Source organism: Ictidomys tridecemlineatus, chromosome 2 (genome assembly GCF_052094955.1).
Source record: "Ictidomys tridecemlineatus isolate mIctTri1 chromosome 2, mIctTri1.hap1, whole genome shotgun sequence".
In the NCBI taxonomy this organism is placed as follows: domain Eukaryota; kingdom Metazoa; phylum Chordata; class Mammalia; order Rodentia; family Sciuridae; genus Ictidomys; species Ictidomys tridecemlineatus.
Window position 1 is genome coordinate 12218104 of NC_135478.1, and position 20378 is coordinate 12238481.

The 20378-nt window shown below is 52.9% G+C and overlaps 1 protein-coding gene across 1 annotated transcript in view; it reads right to left on the bottom strand.

Moving 5' to 3' along the window:
- Window positions 1-20378, bottom strand: part of Notch3 (notch receptor 3) — a 35890-nt gene that overhangs the window by 14513 nt on the left and 999 nt on the right. The window contains exons 2-25 of the mRNA XM_021731430.3: window positions 18440-18518; window positions 14767-14909; window positions 14345-14683; window positions 14132-14254; window positions 13812-14045; window positions 12110-12265; window positions 11831-12016; window positions 11030-11143; window positions 10206-10319; window positions 9498-9731; window positions 9276-9386; window positions 8619-8811; window positions 8391-8542; window positions 8068-8181; window positions 7505-7660; window positions 5844-6069; window positions 5251-5452; window positions 4994-5141; window positions 4409-4593; window positions 3782-3914; window positions 3442-3699; window positions 3237-3355; window positions 2317-2882; window positions 364-696 (exon numbers count right to left, since the gene is read on the bottom strand). Coding sequence (XP_021587105.3) covers window positions 364-696; window positions 2317-2882; window positions 3237-3355; window positions 3442-3699; window positions 3782-3914; window positions 4409-4593; window positions 4994-5141; window positions 5251-5452; window positions 5844-6069; window positions 7505-7660; window positions 8068-8181; window positions 8391-8542; window positions 8619-8811; window positions 9276-9386; window positions 9498-9731; window positions 10206-10319; window positions 11030-11143; window positions 11831-12016; window positions 12110-12265; window positions 13812-14045; window positions 14132-14254; window positions 14345-14683; window positions 14767-14909; window positions 18440-18518 — 4618 coding nt within the window. The remainder of the gene's footprint in view (window positions 1-363; window positions 697-2316; window positions 2883-3236; window positions 3356-3441; window positions 3700-3781; window positions 3915-4408; window positions 4594-4993; window positions 5142-5250; window positions 5453-5843; window positions 6070-7504; window positions 7661-8067; window positions 8182-8390; window positions 8543-8618; window positions 8812-9275; window positions 9387-9497; window positions 9732-10205; window positions 10320-11029; window positions 11144-11830; window positions 12017-12109; window positions 12266-13811; window positions 14046-14131; window positions 14255-14344; window positions 14684-14766; window positions 14910-18439; window positions 18519-20378) is intronic.

A 20378-nucleotide genomic window follows, 5' to 3' on the forward strand; every position in this document is an offset into this window, starting at 1 on the left:
GAAGAAAAGCCTTGGGGAGAAACACTGCTAAGGAGGACTCTCAGATGCTCAGGAAGAGAACACACAAAATCCAGGTCACCAGTGCCCCTCCCCTGCCTGGCTCTGAGCCTCCCTCGTGTTTCAGAATTCAGATTGGGGGTTTAGGAGGGACTTTGGAATATTTGCATGTATGCATTTGCATACACATATGCAAATATATAATTTAAGGGATGAAGCCCAAGCCAAAACACAAAAGTCATTTATGTTTCACTATGTACTTTATACACACCGCCTGAAAGTAATTTAAACAATATTTTTGTGCCTAAGGTTTTGTTTGTGGTGCTGGGAATTGAACCCACAGCTGCTCCAGGTGGAGTCACTCACCCGATCACCTCAGGAGCCAGCTCCCGCCTGGTCCGTAATTCTGAACCAGGACTTGGTCGGTGGTAAGGGAAGACCATGGCCTGGCCACGCGCGTCCAGGCGGAAGCGCAGAGAAGTGCGCAGGATGGCGCTCAGCCGCTGCAGGAAGTCTGCGCTGGAGCGCAACAGCTCTTCTGGAGGCAGCAGCACCGTGAGGACCAGCACACCGCGGGCCAGCAGCGCTGGCACCTCGCTGGCACAATCCAGCCCGTCCCAGCCACATTCTTCAGTGTTGCAGCCCTGGTCACAGCGGCCATCCGCAAAGTGGTCAGCGCAGTACTTCTCATACACTGGGCTAGGAGCAGAGAGGAACGGGGGTCAGGGGACCTCTAAGCCCCCAAATGCACACACAGCATATAGAGCAACAGGCTCTAGAGAGTGCTTGCACAGAGGACTGGAATGTACCAGCACATGTGAGGCCACTGGTTGGATAACCATAGGTTGAATATTCCTCATCTGAAATGCTTGAATCAGAAGTGTTTCAGAACTCACATTTTTGGGGGGTTTTGGAATATTTGCATATATATTAGCATATAAGTGTGATATATCATATATATGTTTTTGTGTGTGAGCATATATATATATCTCACAATGATATACATGATATATCACATGTGTACATATTACATACATACACGTATAATATTTTAAGGATTATATATATGATATTTTAGGGATGGAGCTCAACCCAAACACAAAATTCATTTATTTTTCACATGAACTTTATACACATAGCCTGATAGTAATTTAAACAATACTTTTGGTGAGCCTGAGGTTTTGTTTGTGGTGCTGGGAACTGAAACCAGAACCTCATGTATGCTAGGCAAGCCCTCTGCTGCTGAGACACATCCCCAACTGGGCGTGAGTTCAACTGCAACCCATCACATGAGGTCAGGTGTGGAATTTTCCACTGTGGTATAATGTCTGTGCTCAACAAGCTTTCAATTTTGGGAGCATTTTGGTATTCAGATTTTTTTGATTAGTGATGCCCAACCTGTATTAATATAATCAGTAACTATTAATTGACCACCTGCTATATCCGGGTGCTGCCACAGACATCAAGGATATGACTCAGCCCCAAATCTTTGCCAAGGAGGAGCTGGCACTCCAGCAGGTGGAGACATGGCAAATAAGATGGATGAGCAGAAAATACAGCATCCCAATACATGTCAATAAAAAATAAATAGACATAAACAAATATAAACACACACAGTGCTAGATGGATTTAAATGCTAAGGAGAAAAATAAAGCAAGGGACATCCTGGGAGGTAACCAGGGAGAAGCTCTCAGAGAAAGTGACACCATTTGAACAAAGGCATGAAGGAGATGGTCAAGAGCCACTGGCTTCTCGGGGAAGAGCAGTTCAGGCAGTTGGGAACACCCAGTGCAGAGGTCCTAAGGTGGGACCAAGCCATCGGTGTCTGAGGACAACTAAACAGAATGATGTCGAGGAGGATTGAGAAAGATGAGGAGAGACAGGTAGGGAAGCAATGGACAAGCAGTTGGGCACAAGAGGAACTCAAAGAATTCACAGATAGAAAGCCAGACAAACAGGAAATGAGGATGGACAGGTGGAGTGTTTAGGCAAGAGAAAAGCAGACCCACGGGCACGTGGATGAAAAGAAATGGGCAGCTATGGGTCACACTGAGGGAGACAGGGCAAATGGATGGCGGGACCCTCAGGCAAGAGATCACACATGGATGTGCAGATGGCATGAGCAGCAAAACAGACCCCGAAAATCAAGAAACAGCCCAACAGAGCGTCCAAGAATGAACTGATGAGCAGAGTGAGGCAAATGGGCAAGAGACAGGGCTATGGACGGTCAGATGTGGCGCATTAGCAGACAGAAAGGGGCAAACAGTTGACTAAAGGGACAAAGGAGGAGCCCACGCACCAACGGATGGATGGACTCACTTGCAGGTTCGCTCCCGGCCACCAGTGTGGCAATCGAAGTTGTCATAGAGGCAGGCGGGTGAGCTGCAAGCAGGGTCACAGCGGCTGTTGTTAAAGAGACGCCAGCACTGCAGCGCCTCGCACTGTCGCCAGGGGTCTCCGACGCTCAAGGAGCAGTCTCCACCATCCCAGCCGCAGCCCGGGCTGTTGCACTCGCGGTCGCAGCGCTTATCCCCGCGCTTGGCCTGGCAGGCGGCTCGCGGGCAACGCGGCTCCTCCGTGATCTCGGGCGCGGCGGCGGGAGTCTCACAGCGCGGGCCATCCCAGCCCGGAACACACAGGCAGCGGAAGAAGGGAGCAAGCGGCGCAGCACGGCAGGAGCCCCCGTGGAGACAGGGCAGAGCTGCGCAGGTGGCATTGGCAGCCCCCTGAGAAGACCCTCGGGAGCCCCGGCAGGAGGGCCCCGACAGCCCTGGGGGACAGGCGCAGCGAGGCCCGCGAGCTGTCTGCTGGCATGGGACACCCACGGGGCACTGCAGCTCCCGGCAGGAGCGTGCCACTTGTTCACAACGCGGACCCCAGAAGGGCTGTAGGCGGGATGGGGGCGGGGAGAGAGAAAAAAAAAAGTATGGAAGGAGGAGGGAAGGAAAGGAAAAATGAGAAATGGAAAGAAAGAGAGTCAAGAAAAGGAAGAGTGAAGGGTCAAGATGGAGGAGGTTGAGACCCCCAACCTCTCCCTGTCCGGCCCAAACTCTTCACATATAAACCACGCCTTCTTCAGAAGGCCACATCTCCAAACCCCAACCTGGAGACCCTACACTCCCAACTTCCAGGTAATTTCAGCATTTCCATCCACTTTCCCCCTAAAGCCACACCCTTTCCTGAGGCCACACCCCTTCCTCCCCCAGGAGTCACCACCCATGTCACTCACACAGACCTACCTGGACACAGTGGCAGGTGAAGGTCAGCCCACCCCCAGGGCCTGGGCTGGGACGACACTGGCCTCCATGCTGGCACGGCTGAGACTCACAGGGGGACAGGACAGTCTGACAGCGGGGACCTGAAAAAGCAGGGACACCTGAATCAACCACAATGAAGAAATACCAGGAACAAAGGTCCCAGGCCGTCCCCACCTCTCATGCTTACCTGTGAAGCCAGCATGGCAAAGGCAGCGGAAGTGCCCACCTGGGTCTTGCAGGCAGTCCCGGGTGTGGGCTGCATGGCAGGCACCGGGACGACACTCATTAATGTCTGCCTCACAGTGCAGGCCAGTGTATCCTGGGGGGCAGTTGCAGCGGAAGCCACCCACCAAATCTACACAAGTGCCATTGTTTAGGCACCGAGGGCCTGAGTCAAGGGGTGGGCCAGGGCCACAGTCATCCTCATTAATCTCACAGAGCACACCTGGGGATGAGAGGCAAGTGATCAGGGGGTGGGATAGAGACTTGGCCTCCTATCCTATCCTCCAACCCTGGCCCTGGCATACCTAGTGTCCCAGGGGGACAGGAGCAGAGATATCGGTCGACAAGGTCAATGCAGGAGCCCCCATGCTGACATGGCTGGGAGGCACATTCATCTACATCGTCCTCACAGTTGTCACCAGAATAGCCAGCTGGACACTGTTTTAGGGCAAGAGAGGGATCCTTTCAGTCTGAGAACCACAGACATGCCTAGACACCCACAGACACCCAACAGAGGGAGACATGCCCAGTGTGCAGGATACACACATGCAGATACAAGGAAACACAACCAGTGCAGAGGGACACACACATGCAAACACATAGGAAAGACACCCAGATGCCTTTCAGGTACCACAACCAGACACACTCTGGTTCATTCATTCATTCACAAGGAGACACCATGCACACAGTCTCATACAGATGTACCCAGGAAACAACTGAAGTCAGAAGCAAATCCAAACAAACACCCCAAGATCTACCTACAGTGACACCCACAAAGATATACCCAGTCACAAAAGCAAAAACACAAGACATGCCTAGAGAGTGACATACCCATACCAGGTCATAGACACATAGAAATATGTGCCCACGCACACCCAGACATGCCCAGACATGACTAGTTTCCCTTCCCTCTCTCTGGGTGACACCCTTACTTCACACATGTAGCCTCCCATGTAGCCACGGCAGGTGCCTCCATGCTGGCAGGGCTGGGCCAAGCAGGGGTCCACTTCATGCTCACAGTAGCTGCCGGTGCGTCCCTCTGGGCACACGCAGTAATGGGAGCTGTCCTGGTCCACGCACTGCCCACCTGCCTGACACAGCTGCTCCAACCGCACCCCTGGGAAGAGGAGAGTGGCATCAGACACAGAGGCAGTTACATTCCTCCTCTTTCTGCCTACATCATACACACCACCCAACATCCCTGCTGGCATCAGTCCCTAGCATCTCACCCACATTCCATAGGGTTGTCACACATCCTCTCAGCTGGTATGTCTCAATCACTGACATACACATGATTTTAATGCTCATACCGGCTCAGTCACACATACTATCCCAGCTGTCTCATGGTGACAGACACACATACCATCCCGGTCGCTGTCACACAATCACACACCCACACACATTCGGTCACACACTGCATCACGGTGGCCCTCGTTTGGCTCACACCAGCAGAAGATAGGTTCATATACACCCTCCCCTTGACGCACACGCCAACCAGGCCTTGAGCTCCCCCTTACCAATCTGGGCTGCAGCCTCTCTGCAGGGTAGGCTTCGGATGTCACAGAGTCGTCCGCTCCATCCAGGGGGACAAAGGCAATAGGCACCATTCTGAACACAGCGACCCCCGTTCTGACAGGGCTCGTGGCTGCACCAGTCCACCAGGGTCTAGAAATGACCCTCAAAATCAGTACTGGGCTTTGCTCCCAGAAGGAGGGGCAGGCCCTTCCCACAGACCCTCCAGACTCCTCCCCCCAGGACCTGTGGCCCCGCCCACCTGGCACTGGCTGCCGGTGAAGCCCTCGCGGCAGGCGCAGTGGAAGCCAGGGTGGGTGGCGCTGCAGACTCCCCCGTGCAGACACGGCCGGGAGAGGCAAGGATCGGCCTCATATTGGCAGTGGGCACCCAAGTAGCCGGGGCGGCACAGGCAGCTGAAGGAGTTCACACCGTCCACACAGGTCCCTCCATTGAAGCAGGAACTGGGGAGTGGGAAGAAGAGCATCAAGCTCCGCCCCCTCCCATCCTCCCTCCTAGAACTGGATGGAGTTTTCCCACTCTCTGGCGCTTATACCCCCGCACACAAGAAGCTGCAGTGCCAGCAGAGAACCCACCTCATGCCTTAGCCTCAATTTACCAAGATTCAGCGCTCAATTGGGAACTACCTGCAGGATCTGCCCTGGCCCAGCTCCTTCAAGGAGCGGAGTCACTAAAGATGATCCTCCAAACTGAAGCCTCGCCCTGCCCCTTCAGGCATCAGAGTCCTCAGATGGGTGCCAAGCCAAGGACCCCCTCTCTAGTCCTCCCCCCTCCATTTCAGGCCTCATCTGATGCCAGAGCCCCTGAGTTTCAAGAAGTCGAGGCCCCACCCACCTGGGGCTGCAGTTGGGTAGGTCCTTCTCACAGTGAAAGCCTCCATAGCCTGGTGGGCAGGTGCAGGTGAAGGAGGCCACGTGGTCAGTGCAAGTGCCAGGGCCACAGGGGTTGCTCAGACACTCATCCACATCGTGGGCACAGCGTGGGCCCGCGAAGCCAGGAAGGCAAGAGCAGGAAAAGGAGCCCACACTGTCCTGACAGGAGCCACCATTAAGGCACGGGTCTGTAGTCAGAAGAGAAGAGGGCTGTTTAGTCCACCTGGCCCCCACTGCCTGGCCGACCTGGCCTTGCCTCCCATACAGGGTCATAGAGGGGAACCCTGGAGGAAACCAGGTTCAGCTGAGAGGGGACACATTTGGTCAGAGGGATAATGTCCCCTTTTGTGGCCTTATCTCCTGTCCCATCTGGAAACCTTGCCCAAGGGGAAGGGGAGGGCTTTGGGAGAACAAAAAAGCCCCTTTGAGCTGCCAAGTCAATATAGTCGACCCTCCATAACCTTGGGCTCAGCATTGGTGGATTCCAACAGTGGACGGAAAATATAGAAAAAAAAACTGCATCTGTACAGAACATGTACAGACATTTTTTTCTTGTCATCACTTCCTAAACGATAGAGTATAACAAGCAAGTACATGCCCTTGACATTGTATTAGATATTATAACTTACGTAAGGATGATTTAAAGTATCTGAGAGGCTGTGCATGGGTTCTTTACAAATACTAAGCCATTTTATAGAAGGGGCACAATCACCCACGGGTTTTGGTATCCATGGGGGTCCTTGGACCATCCCTCATGGATACTGAGGGACAGCTGTACTGCCAGTTATGCTTGCTTTCATTCCTGGCCTCAGCAGAGGCCTGCCGTGGTTAGTTAAGTCCTTGACATTGTTACCAATGCAAATGGAGATAGGCTGTGAGTATAAAATACATACTGAATTTCAAGCTTTGAAAACTTAGTTTAAAAGAGTAAACTATCTCAATCATTTTAATATTGATTACATGTTCAAGTCATAATATTTTATATCCTGGTTTAAATAAAGTACAGTATTAAATGTATTACTGCCCATTTCTTTTTCTTTGTTTTTCATGGTGCTGGAAATTGAACATGAGGTCTCATGGATATGATGCTGGGTAAGCATTCTACCACTGAGCTCCACCCTCTGCCTTCTTTTTCCTTTTTTTTTTTTAATGTGGCTATTAGAAATTTAAAATTGCATCCATGACCTGGTTATTTGTTTACTAGATAGCACTCTAGAGTAAACTCTCTGAATTCCCTTTCTTTTTTTTTTTTTCTTTTTTGGCGGAGCTGGGGAATCAAACCCACAGCCTCAGGCACGCTAGGCAAGAGGTCTACCTCTGAGCTACATCCCCAGTCCACTCTGGGGACCTTTATTTTATACTCTACACACCATCCTAATGCTTGCTGCCAGAGGTAGTCCACAGGCTTCAGGGTCAGACAGACCTGTGCGCCAAGCCTAGCTCATTCCCTTATTTGCTGTATGATCTTGGGCAAGTCAAGAAACCTCCTTGGGCCTCAGTTTCCATAGGAGTAACATGAGGAAAGCACAGAGCTGTGAACACAGCACCTGAGAGCACAGCACCACAGTATAGGCTGGATGAATGTCCCCAGGGCAACACTCTCCAAGAGCTCCCTGTACTCACTCGGGTCACAATCATTGATGTCCTGATCGCAGGAAGGGCCAGTATAACCCCCGTGACAGGTACAGCTAAAACTTCCTGCCAGGTTGGTACAGGAACCATGGGCGCCGCAGGGGGAGGGGCCAGCACACTCGTCCACGTCCTGCTGGCATCGTGGGCCTGGGAGTGGGGAGCAAGGTAACACCTACAGTTAGAGGTTGCAAGGCAGGGTCTGAAGGTATCTGGGGCACAGGAAGAACCTGTAGGTTGAGATAGGCAAAGATATTTTCCACATGCCATTCTAGAACTTCTTTCTCTCTATTTCAGTGGGTACAAATGGTCTGCCCTCCAGGAAGCTGTCCCCAGAACAACTGGGTTGTAACAGCCCCAGCCCCTTATGGCTTCTTCTCCAGAGCAGACCTATATGGGCTGTGAGTATCCACATCCAGCTCTGTTCTTTCCCAGAAGGAAGCTCCCCTAAGAGATAGAGTTGGGGTGAAGCTCCCTCTGGCCCCCAGCATAACCCAGTATGGGGTAAGGCACAGAGGAGGTGAGAGAGGAGGAGAAGGAAGCAGGGGCTAATGTACCTTGCCAGCCTGGGGGGCAGGAGCAGACAGTCAGCTGACCTGGAGCGGACTCACAGCGGCCCCCATGTTCACAAGGGTTTGGGGTGCAGGGGGACAGCAGCTCACACTGACGGCCTGTGGGAGCGGGCAGAATGGGATAGTCTTGAGGGACTCCCTGTTCTCATCTTCCTCCTCCCTGGGATCCTCCCTGATATCCAACCCCCTAGGGAACACCTTAGAGGGAAAAAGGAGTAGCAAAGAGGGAAATGTAGACGAGAATGGAGCAGAAAGGAAACGAAGAGAAGGCTGTCAGAGATCCCGGGGAGAGAGAGTGGGACACACACCCTGGACTCCTGGGGGACAGGTACAGTGGAAGCCCATTCCATCGCTGATGCAGGTACCACCAGCCCCACAGGGCTGAGACTCACAGGCATCTCGAGCCAGACTCTGGCTGCAACGGGGGCCACTCCAGCCAGGCTCACACACACAGCGGAACCTGGCAGGGGAGGCAGTCAGGGTGGCAAGTGGCCAGAGAGACAACAGAAGGGTCATGAGTTGGGCAGGGGTCTTACCCGCCAGGCGCATCGTGGCAGATGCCGTGACTGCAGGGCTCATGGGCACAGGGATGGGTTGGAGGGAGGCAGAGTGGAGGCAAGGAGCCGGGTGGACAGAGGCAGCTGAAGCCATTTTCCCCATCTACGCAGGAGCCTCCCTCGCCACATGGGTTGGATGCACACTCATTGATCTCCACGTTGCAAAGGGGACCTGGGAAATATGCAGGCAACTTCATCCCTGGACAGGGACAGTGGAGCCAACCAGAGGACACCTTGTTCCATTTAGCAAAGCCATACCCCTGTGCAAAGACAACTTTATTCTCATACTATATCAGCTCCTGTGCAAATTAGGTCAGCCACCTCCTCAACCCAGAGCTGCCTTGCACCAGATCACTCTGGTCCCCAAATTGACATGAAGCCACTTTCACTTCTACCAAAGATTACCTTGTCACCATACAGACACAATCTTGTCCCTGAGTCTAAGACAGCTTCATCTTTGCTCCAGAATAATCATGAACCAATATGGGGACAACCCCAAGCCAATGAGAAAGGGCACAGTCTCAGGGCAGAGTGAACACAACTTCATCCGACGTGTGTGCAAAGATATGGGCGAAATCCAGCTAATAGAGACGGGTGACTTCACCCTTACCCTCTCCTTGGCATCCACTTGCTCACCTGTGAAGCCAGGTTGGCAGACACAATCATAGCGGTTGATGCCATCACGGCAGACTCCAAAGGTGCAGGGGTTGCTGGCACAATCGTCTATGTTGACTTCGCAATTCACACCTGGGGAGGGAAACATGGCAAGGAGTAGCCCCCACTGTCGTGCACCATTCCCAAACTGTATGTGCCCCTCCAGGTGGACTGTTCCTGCCCAGTCCAGCCCCCCTGCCCTACCTGTGGTGCCAGGAGGACAGCGACAGAGATATTTGTCCACCAAATCTAGGCATTTGCCCCCATGGCGGCAAGGCTGGCTGCGACATTCGTCCACCTGACTCTCGCAGCGCGTGCCTGTGTACCCCGGGGCACAGGCACATGAGAAACTGGCAATGCCATCCACGCAGCGTCCATGGTGGCATGGGTCTGGAGAGCAGTCGTCCACATTGTGCTCGCACAGGGTGCCTTCGAAACCTGCAGGGCCAAAGGGTCAGGCTCCGCCCACTTACCAAGGGCCTGCCCACAGTTATGGCCTCTGCCCAATCCTGGCCCCAGCTCCATCTCAGGCCCTGCCCACCAAGCCATCCGGAAAAGGGTTCCACTAGGCCACGCCTCCAGCTTGCCTTCACTCCATCCAGCTCCAACCTCCAGGTCGCTCCCCTGGCCTGTGTCCCCAACCTCTAGTCTTTACCTATCAGCAGGTGTCATAGGAAGGTAGAGGGGGGATTGAGCTCCTTTACATGCTAACCTTTGGCCCAACCCTTAGCCTCATCTCAGTCTACGTCCATCATTAGCTCCACCCCACAAGCTCTGTCATTGGCCCTGCCTTGTCCTTGCCAAAAGCCCGCCCCAGAGCTCTCCGAGTCCAAGTCTGTTACTGGCACCCTCCCTCTCCCCTACTAGCACTGCCTCCGGATTCTTGCCAGCTTGTCATTGACCCGCCATCACCTTCTGCACAGCGACACTCGTAGCCATCAGGCTGGTCCACGCACTTGGCACCATTCCTGCAGGGCGTGCTTGCGCATTCATCCACGTCCAGTTGGCACGTGGACCCACTGAAACCTGGGGTGAGGAGTGGGGTGAAGGAGATGGAGACAAGAAGAGCATGGCCCCTCACCGTCCCTGCCCTGTATGTGTGGGAAACCCCACTTCCCGTTTACTTAGTTTTATTAATTTTATGTTTAATTTTAGGTTCTTTTTTTAAGAAAAAAAAAAAACTTTTTATTTTGTTTGTTTTTATGTGATGCTGAGGTCGAACCCAGTGCCTTACACGTGGGAGGGCAAGCGCTCTACCACTGAGCCACAACCCCAGCCCATTTATTTAGTTTTAAATAAATTTAATTTTTTTTTATACTAGAGATGGCACCTAGAGGTACTTTACCGCTGAGTTATATTCCCAGCCCTTTTTATTTATTTTTCATCTACTTTGATTATTTACTTTTTATATAGTTTTAATTTACTTGGTTTTCTTTACTTATTTAGTGGTACTGGGGCCGGAACACTGGCTGTATCACTGAGCTACTCAACACTTTTTTATTTTAAGTCTCTTTAAGTTGCCGCAGGCTGACCTTGGAATTGTGATCCTCCTGCCTCAGCCTCCTGATTAGCTGGGATTCCAGGTGTGCCCCACAGTGCCTCACATTTCAATGTTTTCAAAACACGTGGTTCCTCTTGCAAGTTATCTGCTAACATGACCTTAAGGGTTCCCACCCTGGATCTTTTGCCCCTGCACAGACCAGTCTTTCTTAGGCTTCCCATCACAGGATTCTCACCTGAAGGGCAGGCACAGCTGAAGCCATTGACTCTGTCTTTGCAGACACCACCGTTGACACATGGGCTACTCTGACATTCATCGATGTCCACCTCACAGTAGGTTCCCGTGAAGCCTGGGGTTGGAAAAAGGGGATTATAATGGGCAGTGGGAGCTACCCTCTGGTCTGAAGGGGGCACAGAGAGAGAGGTTCCCCACTTCCTACACAAACAGATTTCCTGAGTCTTGGCTCCATCTCCTGCTCAACCTGATTCAGTTTTCAATCACAGGCTGGACTCTCACCCGGCTGTGATGCCAAACAGAACAAGGTTTATGCTTTGCCTTTAAAACACCCCCTTTCAACCTAATCCTAAAGTCATGTTCTGCCCAGTTGCAGGGCCCACAGCAGCCTTGTACACAGCTTCAAGTCCCAACCCTCCTTAGTGCACGACTGTCTGCAGGATACATGTGACCCCACTGCAGCTGCTGGCCCTACCCTCCTGTCATCCACCACCACCTCTACCATCCCCACCCACCCACACCCCAGTGCGATCCTAATGCCTGGACTCCACTCTCAGTCCATCGCAGGGGCTACTGACTCCACTGGACCCATGCCCTCCCATAGTCTCAGGCAAAATTCTGTCTGGCCCTGCCCCCACCTCATGCCAAGTTTCTGTCTCTAAGGATCTCACTTTTTCTTGAGTGATTCTGGGAATCAAACCCAGAGCCTCACCCACACTAAGCACTTGGTGCTCTCACTAAGCCAACCCTAGTTCCACTCCATGGAACTAGGCCTCAATCCCCAGCCACGCCCACCACACACCTGCCATACAGATGCAAGTGAACTGGCCAATGCGGTCCAGGCAGGTGGCCTGATTGCGGCAGGGCCCTGACAGACACTCATTGACGTCCGTCTCACAGCGAGGTCCAGTGTAACCGCGACCACACTGGCACAAGAAGGATCCCTGCGTGTTCACACACCGACCTAGGTGTTCACACGGATTTGCACCTGTGGGATGGGGCACAAACAGTGTGGGCATGACCAGCTGAGATCCTACAACTCCCCTCTTTCTCATCTCTTTCTCAAAAGGTGCCCTCTCACCTATGGAGCATTCATCCACATCCTGATCGCAGGCCCCACCAGTGAAGCCGGGTGGACAGGTGCAGATGGCCCGGCCATTCACAGGGTTTGTGTCACAGATAGCATCCTCATGACATGGGTTGCTAACACAGGCATCATCCAGATGACACAAAAGGCCTAAGAAAAGGTAGGCAGAGGTCCGAGGGTGAATCTTCAGCTTTGCCTAAAGGTCCCACATCCCTCCCATTGTGGGGTGCAGGAGGAGTTGGTGCTAGGCCTTAGGCATGCTAGGCATGAGCTCTACTATTGAGCTACCCAAACCCTTGTTTTTGCTCTTATTAACCTGCAGAGTATCAAGTAGCTTAAAAAAGTAATGGACACAATACCTTTATTTTATTTTTATGTGGTGCTGAGGATAGAGCCCAGGGCCTTCCACATGTGAGGCAAGGACTCTACCACTGAGCTACAACCCCAGCCCCTTAAGTAGCTTTTTTTAAAAAAAAAAAAAATCTAGGGCTGGGGATGTGGCTCAAGCGGTAGTGCGCTCGCCTGGCATGCGTGCAACCCGGGTTCGATCCTCAGCACCACATACAAACAAAGATGTTGTGTCTGCCGATAACTGAAAAATAAATATTAAAATTCTCTCTCTCTCACTCTCTCTTTAAAAAAAAAATCTATTTAGTATGAAAAATTTCAAACATAAGAAAAGTTGATCCTTCATACCATCAAGATTGTGTATTTGTGTATTAATAATTAATACACAAATTAATAATTAATAATTTGACTATTATTTGTGTATTAATCTTTTGTCCCCAGACTATTTTTAAAAAGTTACAAACATATTGTTTAAAAATCTACAGCGTCAGGCTGGGGCTGTAGCCTAGTGGTAGAGCGCCCGACCTCATATGTGTGAGGCACTGGGTTGGATCCTCAGCACCACATAAAATAAATAAAGATATTGGGTCCAACTACAACTGAGAAAAGAAATTTAAAAAAAAAATCTACACATTTTTCTGATTAGAAAAGTGTCCTACCCTTAAGTCTTGCTTACCAGGAGGCATACCCTCCCTCCATTTCTAAGCCTCCTCCCAAACACCACACCTTCCTATCCCAATGGTTTCTGCCTTGGACAGTGTGCCAGCCTCCTCCCAGGCCTCTCCCAAGCTCACCCTTCACCCCAAAGCCATCCTCCAGCATGTCCTCCCTCCCCGCCTCCCTCCCTCCCTCCCTCCTTCCTAGGTGCTGGGGATGGAACCCAGGCACATGCCAAGTTCATCATACTCTGTCCCTGAGCTACATTCCCAGTCCCAGCTCCAGACTAGTCTTTCTTATTTTTTTTTTTTCTTTTCTCATACTGGAGATTGAACCCAGGGGTTTTACCACTGAGTAACATCACTGACCTTTTTATTTTGAAATAGGGTATCATAAAGTTGCCCAAGCTGGCCTTGCTCCAATTTGCAATTATTCTGCCTCAGCCAAGTAGTTGGGATCACAGGCATGCACCACTACACCTGGCCCCAGCATGATCTTTCTTTCTTTCTTTTTTTTGGTGGTGCTGGGGATTGAACCATTGGCTTGTACATGCAAGCCAAGCACTTTACCAAATGAGCTATATCCCAAGTCCCCCAGCATGATCTTTCTAACACTCAAATCAGAGTCTGTCTTGACCCCACTCAGAGCCTTCAGTGGTTCTCTGCTGCCTACAGAGCAAATGACCACTTACCAGTCTTGCCCATGGGGCAGGCGCAGTAGAAGGAAGCCACCCGGTCATGGCAGGTGGCCCCATGGAAGCAGACGGCTGTGGCACAGTCATCGATGTTCTGACTGCAGCTCTCTCCTGTCCAGCCATTGACACACACACAGCTGTGGCCTCCCAAGGTGTTGAAGCAGGTGCCCCCATTGTGGCAGGCATTGGGCTGCAGCTGACACTCATCCACGTCTTCTGTGCAGAATTGGCCTGTGGCACACAGATGCACCAGTATAGCCACCTGGTATGTGCCAACCCAAGGTCTGCCACCCAGCTCCCTCAGTCCTGGTGCTCACCTGTCCACTCAGGCGGGCACTGGCAGTTGTAGGTGTTGACGCCATCCACACAAGTCCCCCCGTTTAGACAGCGGTGTCCTGGACAGTCATCCACGTTCACTTCACAGTTCTGGCCCTCAAACCCTAGGACAGGAGGAGAGGGCAAGAATGGTCACTGAGAGGCTGACCTGCTATCCCCACCCACGCCGCCTCCCCTGAGTACCACTCACTCACCAGGAAGGCAGGCACAGTCATAGGTGAGATCGCCATTCTGCCTACAGGTGCCCCCATTACGGCATGGTGAAGGAGCACAGGGCACCGTGGGGTTCTCGCACAGTGGCCCTGTGTAGCCATTTGGGCACTGGCAGTGGAAGGAGCCAGGAGTGTTAAGGCAGGTGCCACCATGGCGGCAAGGCCCACCCACCCGGCACTCATCAATGTCACTTCGGCAGCTGCGGCCCTGGTAGCCAGGTGGGCAAGAGCAGATGAAGCGGCCATCAGACCCCACCGAGCAGCGGGCACCATGGGCACAAGGGCTGCTGAGACAGGGGTCCGGCAGGGAGCAGTCTGGGCCTGGAGGAACCAGGAGAGGGTGAGCTTGGGACCGATCACACCCTTGCTTGCCTTGGGCTCCCCTCCAGAATGCCCCCTCTCACCTCGGAAGCCACGGGGGCATCGGCAGGAGAACCGGGCAGTGCCTGCCACCACGGAGCTCTGGCAGACACCACGACCAGCACAGGGACCTGAGTGGCAGGGGTCTTCCAGCTGGCACCGCTCACCCACCCAGCCTGGTGGGCACCTGTGGCAGAGACAGTGTTTTGGGGGCACTACTGGGCAAGGTCGATGCAGGTACAAAGATACATATGACAGGCAAAACAGACCAGCACACTCCACCCACTCATTCACTCTTTTCTTTCTTTTTTAGTACTGGAAATTGAACCCAGGGGCACCCTACCTCTAAGCTATATTCCTAGCCTTTTCAAAATATTTTACTTTGAAATAAGGTTTCATTAAGTTGCTGAGGCTGGCCCTGAACTTGTGATCCTCAAGCCTGCCTCAGCCTCCTGACTCCACCTGACCACGCTCATTCATTCCTGCAATGAATATTTGCGGAGTACCTACTATTTGCTAAGTTGTAAACACAGAAGCAAACAATAAAAGTGGTTCTTCCTCTCTTGATACTCAACAGCAGACAGATTAGGCAAAGAGTACACAGACAAGTAACAAACTGACATACTACATGTACTACATGCTGGCAGCGTGTAGGTGAGCCAGGAAGGCTACGAAAGTTGTGGTGAGTTGAGTGATGGCTCCCAAAAAGACACGTCCATGTCCCAGAACCTGCGACTCTGACCTTGTTTAAAAAAAGAGTCTTTTCAGAAGTGATTCCATGAAGGATGTCAGATGAGATCATCCTGGATTATGGGGGGTGGGGGTGCTAAATCCAATAACAAGTGTCCTTATAAGAGAAAGACTATAGAGAGTTGGGAGGGAGAGAGAAGGTCATGTGCAGACAAAGCAGAGAACCGGTGAGGCAGCCACAAGTCAAGGAACGCTTGGGGCAATCAGAGGCTGAAAGAAGCAGCGAAGATTTCTCCCCTTGTTGGCCCTGCCAGCACCTAATATCAGACTTCTGGCCCCCAGAACTTCCAGAGACTACATTTCTGTTGTTTCAAGCCACCCAGTTTGTGGTAATTTGTTACAACAGCCACAGAAAACTCTTACACAGGCTAAGTAGAAGGAATAATGGGAAAGAGAGAAAGGGTATTCTATTTTCACAGACTAAAGATGAAAAGAATCCAAAGGGTTGTGTAGGGAAGAGCATTTCAGGCAGAGGGAATAGCAAATGATGGGTCTCAGATTCTGAGAGACAACTAGCAAGGCACACCCAGACAGACACAGAAACCACAGATACACATACAGAAGGACAGCCAACTGGACATATTGGCCTGACACACACAAACACCAAGCCGCAGCCTCCCCCGCGGATATGGGCAACTCTCACTCACATGGACAGGCGGATAGACTCCCATAAATCCTCAACTCCTTTCTCCAGGATTCATACAAACTTTCTCCCATGCAGAAGGGTTGGGCTTTGTGGAAGGGGACCTCCACCCTCAAGTTGGGGAAGACCCTTCAGTCTGCAGACCCCTCCCCAAGCCCACAAAGGCAGCCTTGAGTGTAAGGGAAATGAGAAAGGGAGAGAGGATTGGTCTTGAGTTTGGAAACTTCCAGGGGACCCTCGGAGAAAGGATTCTGAGGGAGGGGCTTGGCAAGCCAGAGGGTCCAGGCTGTCTAGGCAGTGTCCCGGCCCGTTCCACCCCGTGCTCTCCCTGTGCCCGCCCCATCCCTCCCCTGCTACTTTCGCCGGTTCCCTCCCCCGGGCTTGTCCCAGACGCCTGGGACCGAACTCAAGCAGGTGACTCAGTTCTTAGCGTCACCACAATGTCCCCCCACCCCGGCCCCCAGGGAAACAAGTCGGGGCACAGCCGGCAAGGGCGCGGGTGGCGTTAAGAGCGGAGGGTACAGCCCTCAGCCCCCTCCCCAAAAGCCCGCAGGGAGACCACGACGAACGCGATCGCGCGCCGGGAGGGGGCGCGCTTGCCGGGCGCCTTGGACGGCGGGTCCCACCGCCAGGCAGGGCGCGGCCCGCGCGGCCCCCTCCCTACGCCCCGGGCGGGTTCCCACGCTCTACGCCCGCGCCCCCGCCGACCGGTCGGGCCGGTTCCAGCCCCAGCCCGCGCCCCGCCCCCGGCCTGAGCTTTGGGGGAGATCGAGGGGGGAGCGCGGGCTTGGGGGGGGACCGGCCTGCTGGGAAAGCGGGGGAGGCGAGGATTAGGCGATAAGGACGAGGGCTTGAATCCTACTTTGGGGAGGTAACTCGGGGATCTATAGGGAGAGGGACAGTTTGAGGTATCCCAAAAGGACAGGAATATTTGAGACCTTGTGATTGCTGAGGAATTGGGGGGGGGGGGTATAGGAAATGGTTCCCCTACAGCCTTGCTCTGGAGACTGAGCCCGCTCCACTCCGGGCGATCCGGGCTCCGGGAGGCCAAGTGTGCCGGTGATTCACCTGTCGAGGGGCGGGGCAGCCTCGGGCGCATTCACCTGTCGGCAGTATTCCAGGCTTGGAGTTCCAATGCGCAGGCGTCCGAGCCCCGGGGCTTAAGCTCCAAAGTGGTTCCAGGTAAGATCACACTTTCCCCTAGCCCCACCATCGCAGACACTCAGCCCCAGTAACGCCCCCCCACCAGCCAGCTTTAGCATCCCCAAAGAGGTAAACCTAAGTGGGGTTCTAGCTAAAGTAAGTGCGATGAACTTCGAAGAGGCTCTTCTGGGTCTAAAATCGCCCTAGACCCACGGAGCTTGAGCCTGACACACATTCTGTTGAATAAATTAATACCTTAATGAATCCATTAATGGCTACTGGGTGAACTGCTATTACCTGTTATAAAAGGAGCCAAGCCTTTCCCTATAACCTTGAGCATTATTTCCTATCATTATTATTTATGAGTATTTATTTATTACTTGCTGTACCCTGAGCATATCCTATGATACGCCTCACAGTCAATCCCATAAAGGGAGAGCTATTATTGCCCCATTTTTCAGATGCAAAAACTGAGGCTGAGAAAGCTCCGAGTGTTTGCTCAAGGTGTCCCAGAGCCCAGAATTCAAACCCAGCTCTGACTCTCTGCTCAGCTCTTTCTCAGCCACAACTCTGCTCCTCCAACCCCCTGCTTTTCCTTGTTATTAGGGAAGAACTAAATACTTGGGCTTCTTCACAGTCACAAGCCAGGGAGAAGCATTCCTATTCACAAATGCAGTAAGGTTCAGAGAGGGGAAGTGCCTAGACAAAGGTCATACAGCACAACTGCATTATAGGCCTCCTGTGCCCCCCACTACTAAAGTTTTGAGATATGGTAGCTAATGAATGATGTCCTCACTACTACTAAATCCCTATAGTTTGGACCCTGAAAGTTTGTTAATTAAGAGCTGCCTTCATTAAGAGCCTTCAGATGTGACCTCAAGAGGCCTAGACCTCCATGAAGTCGGGGTTACTAGGCCCATTTTCCAGATCAGGACACTGAGATTTAAAGGGTTTAATTCCCAACCAGTGAGCAACATGATGTGGGATTTGAATCCAGCCCAGGCAGACTCCAGAGCCCCTGCTTTTAACCCTGCTCAGTTTCCAATGGGTCAACACAAAGAGGTTGCCCAAGCCACACACATGTAGGAAGTGGTACAAGCACCCGCGGGGAACACAGAGGCAGAGGAAGAAGACTCCCTTCCCACGCAAGGCCCACTGATGGCGCTGTGCCAGGCACTCACAGGCAGGCAGCCTCCCGGGAGGGCAGCTGGGTGCAACGACCTCCATTTGCGCACGGGCTTCCGTCCAGGCAAGGGGGGGCTGCGGGGGGCAAAGGAAGGTGGGGGGTCAGCTGGGTGCCCAAGAACCCCAATCCGAATGACAGACCCCCTCCCTTCCTCTGCCAGGCAACAGCTGCACTGGGCTGGGGGTGTCTCTGTGGGTGCAGGGAGGCCCCCTACCTACGGTTCCCACGGCCCCCGCCCTGGCCCCAGCTGTTAAGGCTGCAGCTGTCCCTGCCAGCTCTAGCCCTGGGAACCACAAGGCAGGGGCGGGAAGAAGGAGGGACTGGCTTGTGCCAGATGTGGGGGCTCAGGAAGCTGCCAGAACTAAGATGTGCAGAAAGGGGAGTGCAGAGTCAGGAAGTGAGTGTGCTGAAGGTTAGAGAGCATGTGACTTCACGTCCAGGTCTAAGGATAATGGAGGTCAGGGACTCTTGGGTCTCAGGGTCTCCCTTCGCCTGATGATGAGCACCTATTCCAGCTAGGAGGTCTCTGTGTTAGCTCTTGGAAGAGGGGCCAAGGCACGTACTCAGGAGTGAGTGAAGGTTACAAGGAGAGCCAACTACAGGTGTCACAGGGATAGGGTGTGTGTTGTAGGGAGGGGCAGCTGGCAAATGACAAGTGCTGCCCTGTCCGGAGTCCCCATCCCTGAGGGCTGTGTCCCTCTTGGGTGTGGCAAAGTCTAACTGTCCTTTCAGATGGGTCAGGGGTGTGGCTGAGACAGAGCTAGTGGAGAATTGAATGTGTACAAGCAGGTGTGAGCCACTGTGTGTGTGTGTGTGTGTGTGTGTGTGTGTGTCAAAGACAGATGGAAAGAGCAAGGGATTTGGAGAAAAACAGAAACAGGGAGACATAAACGAAGAAATTAGAAGTAGGAATACACAGAGAGGAGAAAGAGGACAAAGACAGAGATAGGGAGAGACAGTAACAGAATAAGAATGAGAATGGAGCCAGGTTAGGTGGTGTGGCACACGCCTGTGATCCCAGCAGCTCAGGAAGCTGAGGCAGGAGGATCCGTGAGTTCAAAGCCAGCCTCAGCAATGGCGAGGCACTAACTCAGTGAGACCCTGTCTCTAAATAAAATACAAAATAGGGCTGGGGATGTGGCTCAGTGGTCAAGTGCCCTGAGTTCAATCTCCAGCACCCATCCCCCAAAAAAGAATGGTCAACATGACAAATTCAGGGCACTGTCACCCAGACTGTGGGTATTTGTAAACTACACTGGTGGCTGTGTGACATGAGCCATTTCCTCCCCAAACCCATACACTGCTGTGCTGTGCGCCATGTGAGCCACACATGTGCCTGCCTGAACTGGGATACAACTGTACATGGGTGTGTCTATGTAGCGGTTGGATGTGCTTCTCTGCACGTGTGAGTGGGGAGTAGGCATGTTCTTGAGTCTGTATCTGTGGGTATGCGAGTGTGTGCAGACAGGGTATGTGTGCCAGGCTTGGGCTAGGAATGGCATGTGTGATCATATTTGTGTGTCCAGGCATGTCGACGTGTGAACTGTGCATCTGGGTGTATCTTGTGTGCACCAAGTGTTCACATCTACATGTACTGGGTCTGTGTGCATGCACGTTTGCATCTCCATAAGTGTGTGACCCAGAGCTGTGTGTGCCTGCAAAGTGTGTGACAGACCATGAGTGTGCCGGTCCTGCGGGGCGGCTTCTCCTGCCCAGTTGGGCCCTGGGATGGTACAGTGAGGCCATACCCTCCAGAAACCCCCACCCGGCCACTGCGCTGACCCCCACAGTGGCGTCTTGAGACCCCTTGCCGGGCCTTCCGCCGGGCCCCTCCCCCGCCGACCAGGACTCCTGGGGAGGGGGTGGGGGGCGCCCCAGCAGCCCCCGTTCAGGCCCTGTAGCCTGTCCCGCTTTGTCTGGCAAAGAAAGCGCGA